General features: G+C 40.9%; 1 protein-coding gene across 2 annotated transcripts in view; it reads left to right on the top strand.

The window, feature by feature from the left end:
• ldb2b (LIM domain binding 2b) overlaps nt 1-8,857 on the top strand; it is a 9,713-nt gene extending 856 nt beyond the window's left edge. The window contains exons 2-10 of one of the 2 annotated variants that reach the window (XM_076990703.1): nt 279-381; nt 1,518-1,690; nt 3,735-3,857; nt 4,701-4,784; nt 5,527-5,650; nt 6,421-6,474; nt 6,656-6,780; nt 7,335-7,390; nt 7,980-8,114. In XM_076990703.1, coding sequence (XP_076846818.1) covers nt 279-381; nt 1,518-1,690; nt 3,735-3,857; nt 4,701-4,784; nt 5,527-5,650; nt 6,421-6,474; nt 6,656-6,780; nt 7,335-7,390; nt 7,980-7,986 — 849 coding nt within the window. In that variant the 3' untranslated portion in view covers nt 7,987-8,114. Of the gene's footprint in view, nt 1-278; nt 382-1,517; nt 1,691-3,734; nt 3,858-4,700; nt 4,785-5,526; nt 5,651-6,420; nt 6,475-6,655; nt 6,781-7,334; nt 7,391-7,979 lie in introns of both variants that reach the window. The other variant, XM_076990702.1, reaches the window with a different exon arrangement.
• The last annotated feature ends 291 nt before the right edge of the window (nt 8,858-9,148 follow it).

Genomic DNA, 9,148 nt, shown 5'->3' with positions numbered 1-9,148 from the left:
TGTGTGTGTGTGTGTGATCACTGGTGGAATCAGGGTCACTCAGGGTCAAGACTTTCTATATATCACTTCTTTATTCATTATGTTAAAAATAATCATCCTGCATTGCAGAATCGTGTACAAACATTGAATTATCTTGTATTGTGTTGACTTGGGATTATCCTGACCTTAATGAGCCCTGTAAGTGTTAATTCAGTGCTGTAGGTGTTAATTTTACACTGGGGATCTTTCTGCGCGGTAACTGTTGTATATGTATGTGTGTGTGTGTGTTTCCCCTGTAGGATTGTGATATTTTGTGGTGGGATGCATTTTGCACTGAGTTCTTCGAGGACGATGCAACATTAACACTCTCCTTCTGTCTGGAGGAGGGACCAAAGACATACAGTGAGTATTCTGTCTTAAAATACAAACCGCAATACAATGTACAGCAGTGTGATGAACTGCAATATGTGTATTTTAATTAATTATTGATCATATAAAAAAGGGTGTGGAGTGTTTGTATGTTGAGTGATTGGATCTTCATTAAATCAGATGTGCAGTAATTACAATCTAAAAAACGCTTTCAATTTAGATCAATTTAAAGTAGCTTTACATCTCTGTCCCTTTCATAGCGTCTCCATATCTAGGCTCTCTTTCACTCTCTCGCACTCTTTCCCTCCCCCTCCTCTCCATTTCAGTTCTGTAACTTTATTGGCATGACCAACACTTTGAGCCTCCCTCTCCCCTCAATCGCACTCTTGCTTTTCCCAGTGTAGCCCCCCCCCCTCCCTAAAATAGGTAGCATAAGGTGAATTGTAGATGTGGTTCAATCAGTGCTGTGGCTCGAATACTGGTCTGCGGCAGCCGTGTTGCTGGTTTCAAAGCCATTATGCTGAGAGTGATAGAGATGTTTACCAACACTGTCATCATCATACCTTCATCGAATGTCATTCACAAATCCAGAGGGACAGAAAGAGAAAGGAAGAGAGAGAGAGAGGGAAACAAGATAGAGATACAGCGAGTGAGCGATAGTGGAGGGGAACAAGAGCGAATGCAGGTGTGCAGAGGGCGCGAGTGCGAGATAAAGAGAGAGATGCCGAGAGAAACGGCTAGACTTTGCTTTCCTCAGTTCTCATTCTGAATGTATGGGGTGGGATTTGATTGACAGGTACGGGGTGTTTAAATAAACATGCTGCTTCAGACTTCACAGACGTCTCCTGCCATGACTGACAACTGCAGAACACTAACAGTTGCGCGTGTGTGTGTGTGTCTGCTGGACTTAATGCCTCAAGCTCTATTCACTAAGCTGTTTGTTTCTAATTCTATGGGGACCACCAATGTAGCTGAACTTGCTGCCCCTCTCTTCCTATATTCACAAATAAACAAACAAAAGTATTTTTTTTATTATTTGTTGGCATTGCTGTGGAGGTGGAGTCTGTTCAGTTTTATTCTCTATTCTGAGTAACACAGTAAGTATCATCACTAAACCTGAATCCTCTGCTGCAAACCCCCCCCCCCCCGTCTCTGTCTATCTCTCCTAGCCATCGGACGGGCGCTGATCCCTCGTTTCTTCAGTACCCTGTTTGAAGGAGGAGTGTACGAGTTATTTTTTGAACTGAAACACACAAAAGAGTCATTCAACAGCTCAACCATCACTGTAGACTGCCACCAGTGCACCATGATAACGCAACATGGCAAGCCTACTTTCACAAAGGTATACACACACACACACACACACACACATGCAAACGTACACACACACACACACATGCATATATGCAATCAACAGTGTGCAACTCAGTAAGTCTTTGTTTGCCATGTCGCTGTATGTAAAGGTATATTTTCATATATTCCGTTTTTTGTCTGTCACCCTGACATATTTACATATTCTTTTGCTCTCTTTCAAAACATTACTCTCTCTCTCATCCTTTCTCTCTCTCACACACACACACATGTACACGCTCTCTACCCAGTGCATTTTCTAGCTCCCTCATTGTGAGCAGGAATGTGTTGCTCCTCATTGTGAATTCAGGGCTGAGCTGCACAAAACAAAAAAAAAAGAGAAAAATATAGTCCCCCTCTCCCTCCCTCCTTTCTACCTCTCGCTCTCCTGCTACTTTCTCTCTCTCTCTCTTGCTCTCTCTCTCTCTCCCTGTCTCCCTCCCTCTCTCACTCACTCTCTTTCTCTCTCTCTCTCCCTGTCTCCCTCTCTCTTTCTCTCTCCCTGTCTCCCTCTCTCTCCATCTCCGTCTCCCTCTCTCTCTCTTTCTCTCTCTCTCCCTTGCTCGCACTCTTCCCCTCCCAACCCCCTCCCTCACACACACACACACACACACACACGCCCTTCCATCTTTATCTTTATTAAAAATGATAACAGCCGGTAGGTTAAAGTGTAAAATCATGTTACCACATGTTACTGTAAAATATTTAATAAGTGATAGAGCTGAAGTAAATCACAAAACATCATGTTATTGTTATAGTAGGTTTTGTGATGTCCATAAATGTCATTTATACAGTGTAACTAGTATAAAATATAATATCATCTGAAGGAATCCCAGAAATACTGGGACCCATGACCATTCACACATTTTTATCAACTTTGCCGTTTTGGTACAAAGGATTCCTTTACCTATACAAAGCAGAGGTGTGCACCACAACGAGGCTCGAATCGCAGCCACGCCACATGCTGCCGGTAGCTGGGGGAAGGCAGGCCGCCTCCTCGTTATAGCATGGGTGTGTACGGGTTGCTCACTGGTTGTCCTGGAGGCAGGTGCTGATCAGGGAAGCCTCTCTAATCACGTACCCAGCCTCTCACCATTAGGTTGGACAGAAGGCTGCACACACCCCTCAGCTCAGACGGACTCTGCAGTGTTTGACCTCCCAAACTGGTACTGCGATTTAAAATGAGGACACAACATTGATCGGAATCCAAAAATGACTGAATTGGAAGTGACTAGATAAAACACATATATAACATACCAGTGGAGTTTAGTCTCTAATATTCGTATGTTACTATATGCTTACCAGAGCTAACCACTTCATTAGTCTCAGTGGGAGACCTGCATCCAATTTAGCTCTTTAGTAAATTGACATTTGTGAGGTAGATATTGATTTGATTTCCATACAGTTAGATTCAAGCCAATTATTCAAAGACTATGTCTACACACCACACACAGTATATATATATATATATATATATATATATATATATATAGTGTGTGTGTGTGTGTGTGTGTGGAGGCATTGATTAGAGCGTGTCTGCCGGGATTACATCCCTCCTGTTGCCATGCCAACCTCCCAGTTACCCTCCGTTCCTCCAGCAACAGAATGTTGGGGTTCAGAGTTCCAAACAGAGAATTCTTCTATCAAATTGCCAGTTTAATGAGCAAATCATTCCTCTTGATTCTTTATATAAAAAGGCCTACTCTCTACATGAAAACCTACGCAGAAAAGTAAGTGGATCTCAGCAAGTCATAAACCCAGTCGTGAACTAGATTTCACTATATACACAAGGACATTCATTGGGGTTGCTGGATTGAAAATCAAGGGCCAATTGTGCAGATTTATTTCAGTATATACAAATTTATCATACTCTTCCATATACAGTTCAAAAACTGCTTGAATTTGTTCCCATGTATGTGATTAGCATACTGGGTAGTTTTCCAGAAGCAGAACATCTAGTTGTAGATATAAGGTAGTTCTTACTGCCAGTATCATGGAGCTCACGTCCAGGTCTCACGTGGTTGTCCACGTGGCAGGTGTGCACAGAGGGCCGCTTGGTGCTGGTGTTCACCTTTGATGACCTTATGAGGATCAAGACCTGGCACTTCACCATCGCGCACTACAGCGAGCTCATCCCACGCAGCATGCTGGCAGTTCACGTGAGTCGAATGTCACTTATACGAGTCAAGCACTGTTCACGTGGGTCAAACCTCTCGCTCAGAATAGTCAGATCCTGTCGGCATAGGCCAACCACTGTCAAGCACTGTTCATGTGAGTCGAATGTTGCTTGGGCACATAGCATGTGATTCACACAAGTACTGAACATGTAAGTCAAATATTGTAAAAATCTGGTAAAAATAAAACACAGAATGTAACATATTAGAAAAAAGGTATTTATTTCAGGGAAGTAAGGGCTGTGTTTATTCATGTAATCTTTTTGTATCAACACAGTGTTTTAATATGAGATGTGTGTGCATGTCTAAGTCTGATAGACTTTGGCATCATCGGTTAAATGTGAATGATGGGAAGAGTATGTTGAAATATTTGATAGTAATTAAAACACAGATCAACTTTGAAAGACACATTTGGATGGTTATTGTGTTTTATTCTGTGAAACATGGAATATCATTAGGTTGTGTGTGTGTGTGTGTTGAAATACACACACACACAGACACACACACACACACACACGTACATATGTATAAGAATAAGTTTAGGAGCCAGGAGCCAGAATATAATATTGACACTAATAACATGGAATCAGAAGCTTGCAGTACAACAAAATTGCTTTGTGTTATTTTTATCAATCAAGGTGAAACCTTTTAGTGCCGCTGTTGGAGTGTTGCTATGGCAACATCTCCATTAATGAATTAGAGATGTATGTGGCTCGAGTAGCAACAGAATAACAGACAGAATAAATGGAGTGTGTGTGTGTGTGTGTGTGTGTGTGTGTGTGTGTGTGTGTGTGTGTGTGTGTGTGTGTCTGTGTGCCTTTCTGCTAGGCACAAGATCCTGGAGCTCTGGAGCAACTATCTAAAAACATTAGCAGAGTGGGACTGACTAATCTTACACTGAACTACCTCAGAGTAAGACACACCCACCCACAAACACAAACCTCATAATATAGTACTCTAATCTTACACTGAACTACCTCAGAGTAAGACACACCCACCCACAAACACAAACCTCAGAATATAGTACTCTAATCTTCACTGAACTACCTCAGAGTAAGACACACCCACCCACAAACACAAACCTCAGAATATAGTACTCTAATCTTACACTGAACTACCTCAGAGTAAGACACACCCACCCACAAACACAAACCTCAGAATATAGTACTCTAATCTTACACTGAACTACCTCAGAGTAAGACACACCCACCCACAAACACAAACCTCAGAATATAGTACTCTAATCTTACACTGAACTACCTCAGAGTAAGACACACCCACCCACAAACACAAACCTCAGAATATAGTACTCTAATCTTACACTGAACTACCTCAGAGTAAGACACACCCACCCACAAACACAAACCTCAGAATATAGTACTCTAATCTTACACTGAACTACCTCAGAGTAAGACACACCCACCCACAAACACAAACCTCAGAATATAGTACTCTAATCTTACACTGAACTACCTCAGAGTAAGACACACCCACCCACAAACACAAACCTCAGAATATAGTACTTTAATCTTACACTGAACTACCTCAGAGTAAGACACACCCATCCACAAACACAAACCTCAGAATATAGTATATTACTCTTTTTTACATATATGTACCAGAACCCTGTATGTGTGTGTTTGTGTGTGTACAGCTGTGTATGATTCTGGAGCCAATGCAGGAGCTGATGTCGAGGCATAAAACCTATGGCTTGAGTCCTCGTGACTGCCTGAAGACCTGCCTCTTTCACCAGTGGCAAAGAATGACAACACCACCAGGTATCTCACATAGACACATACACACACACTCTCTCACACAGACACGCACATTTACCCTCCCATACATTCCTCTTTCTTTTTTTTTGGTCTAAACCATTTTCCTTGCTTCATATTATCCCCCCCGTCGGTCTCAGGGGATTAGTAACAAAAACAGCATTGTGTTTCTTCTTTTGCGCTTTCTTTCTCCTTCTTTCATTGTGTTCTTCTTTTGCAGGTAATTAATATTTTTTATCATTACATTTAACAGCAGTTTGTCTGCTTTATTCATTTTAAACATCGTTTGGATTCACCATTAATATTTAAAAGTCCAGGGTACAGATCATAAGGGGAGTTGTTGTGAAATTCTGCAACAGCACATAACCAGACTAATTAATGAAGCTTATGACCTTGGGTCTGTCATTTGTATGCTATTTCACTGCTTTTTAAACATGATAACCCTCTTCTGCTCAGCAACAGACGTGAAAAAGAAAACAAAACACTGTCTGGCTTTCCCTCCCTCCCTCCCTCCCTCTCTCTCTCTCCATCCCTCTCTCTCCCTCTCTCTCTCTATCTCTCAGTATGGATGTTTTACATGCATTATGGACTGTTAGTAATTTATTAGAAATACAGTCTCAGCTCAGTTCATATATGTTAATTATCAGTAGTTATTAGTTATAATATATATGTGTGCGGTGGGGGGGGGGGGGGGGGGGTGTATGGCATAAGACGATAAGACGGTGTTATGAAGGATGATTGTTGTAAACTGACCAAACTGTTTCGATATGTTTTAGTCGGACCATCACCCAACTTTAAGACAGAAATTTTTCAAACAAATTCCAAAAAATGTAAGTGACCATCCATCCATTTATCCATCCACCTTCATCCAACCATCCATTCATGTAATTTACCATTGGCCAATTTAATGCAGCTTCCTATTGGCCAATGGTAAATTCCTTTATGCACTGAGTACAATGCAGAGATAATCCAGTCTTTATATTTATTACACCTTTACTTTTTGATTGACAGCAGAACCAGCTAAACCAACAACAAAGAGAAGAAGGAGGCGGAACTCGGCTGGTAGTGCATCCAATAGCAGCACAGGCAACAGCAAGAAGCGTAGCCCAGCCAACAGCTTCAGCCTGCCCACACAGGTTTGTCTACTCACAAGCATGCACACACGTGCACACACACCAAAACACACACGTACACACATACACAAAGCATGCACATACATTAATATTTGCAATATTTAAAATCCAACTCATTTAAGAATGCTAGTAAGACTCACTGAACAGTCTATGTATGAGAGTATGTTTTGTGTGTGCGTATGTCTGTGAGTGTGCATGTAATTGTTACAGCAAGGATTAGCTATAAGTACCTATAAGAGTTATAGCTAGCTTTAAGAGTAGTTGATCATAATGTTCATGTAAATAGTAAGCTATAGACTAATTGATAATTGCACTGAAAAAATTTTAAAAATTAATTGTGCTTCTTAAAGACAGTAAAAACACTTATTTAAAAGCAATAATTGCTCAGATTTGGTATTATTACAAGCAATAGATTTATACTGTTTAAGTAATAATGTTACAGTGACTATTTGGTAATTTGCTTTCATCTTACTGATCTAATTGATATGTTTATAATTGATAGCAATTAGTTGTAATTGATTTGATGATAATTAGTACTGTCCGTCTCTGGTCCCCAGCCCAAACGTGTCGCCGGTGAAACGAGGGGTGGCGGGTGGCTGGAGGCGGAGCTTAGGTAGGTGAATGACATGTGCAGATGGTTATCACACAGCATGTGCTGTCTTAACGAGCTAATTAGCAATGCAAATTAACTTAATTATCAGACATGTTGTAGCAATGCTTTGTCTGAATGAGCTAATTAAAGAGCAAAGAGGTAGTGTCTGTAGACAAGAATGTGTGTGTTTGAGTGAGTGTGTGGGTCTGTGTATGTGTGTATTTGTGTGCAGATTTATGAACATATTCATTTGTACACCATCCTCATCCTTCAGGTTTATATTTGTCTAGAATATAATATATGCATGCATTAGAGTTAGTACAAGTTCTGTTCTTGACTAGTGATAACAGTTTTTGCATTCCTTCCTCTCCCTGTCTTTCTTTCCCTTCATCTTTCTCTCTCTTTTTCTCTCTCTTTCCATATTTTACCCTGCTCCCTGCCTCTCTGCCTCTCTCCTTCTATCTGGATTTCTCTTTCTTTGCCTACCTCTTTGTCTCTATCTCCCTCTTTCTGTCCCTCCCTCCCTCCCCCTCACACTATCTCTCTTTCTCTCACCCACCCCCATCCCTCCTTCCTTTCTATCTCCCTCTTTCTCTCAATCTCTCTATAGGATGTAATGGTAGTCGGGGAGCCCTCTCTGATGGGAGGGGAGTTGGGAGACGTGGACGAGCGTTTGATCACTAGGCTAGAGAACGAACAATATGACCCGGCCAGTGGTCTCCATGACGATGGTCTCCATGACTACACCAACTCACAGGCGCTCAGCAACAGCAGCTCCTGGAATGGACAGCCCCCTGGCAACCAGGACAGCAAGCCTGATACCATGGCAACACAGCAGTTGGAGTAACGTGAGCTGACAGCAAGTAGCTATGGGAACGGAACTACCGAGGGATGGGAGTGCTCAGCTAGGGATGGAGAGAAAGAATTTGTGTGTGCGCATGTGGCTGTGGGGGTGTGATGTGTGTTTGAGCAAAGACATGTGACATATGATGTCATCCCATACGTAAGACTATTACAATGGCTTTAATGGTGTTTTTTCAATCTCCACCCACAGACACAGAAAGGAGTGGATAAAAATAATTATCATTGCACATACATCTCCATGGCTTCTAACAGTAAAGTTCAGATATCATAGAAAGCTCTATAAATATCTTGCGCTATCAACTAATTTCATACCTGAATTTTTAAGATCTCCAGATAATTCAGCTTAATTATTGTATAATCTTGGTTTTGGCTCTCAGAAATTGATGAACTATCTTCTTTGTGGGTATTGTATATGTTTTTTTGAGCACAACAGCAAATATCTTTCCTCTTTATTACTTCATTGTTTAATGTATAATGTAATCTACCTGCAGGTATGTGTATTTACCATTTTGTGTGTATTTTCTGTAAACATTTCAATTATTCACATCAATAAAATGTGTTCGGTTATGACAACAGGCCAATGCCTTAGTTACTCAGTCAGTTATTTAAAATTATTTGTTTCAATGCTGAATTAAATAAAACATTTTCAAATAAAACTGAGTGGAAATACACTTATTTTCCTATGTTTAAAAGGCACGGTGATATGAAGACATCAATTAGTTTTTTTCCATATATAATGCCACTAATTAAACTCGTCATTCACGAGACATAGATAAGTGAGTCTAGATTTAAGTGGTAATTTTTGTACTTTAATTCGATTGTAGTTCTATTGACTGAACGATCATCGACTTTTTAGTGGCGGGTAAGGTTTGTTGGTGGTCGGTCATAACGTTTGAGCACCCTCTGGTGGACGGA

Source organism: Brachyhypopomus gauderio, unplaced genomic scaffold (assembly GCF_052324685.1).
Source record: "Brachyhypopomus gauderio isolate BG-103 unplaced genomic scaffold, BGAUD_0.2 sc77, whole genome shotgun sequence".
Taxonomy (NCBI): Eukaryota; Metazoa; Chordata; class Actinopteri; order Gymnotiformes; family Hypopomidae; genus Brachyhypopomus; species Brachyhypopomus gauderio.
This window is presented reverse-complemented; position numbering and strand designations above follow the sequence as displayed.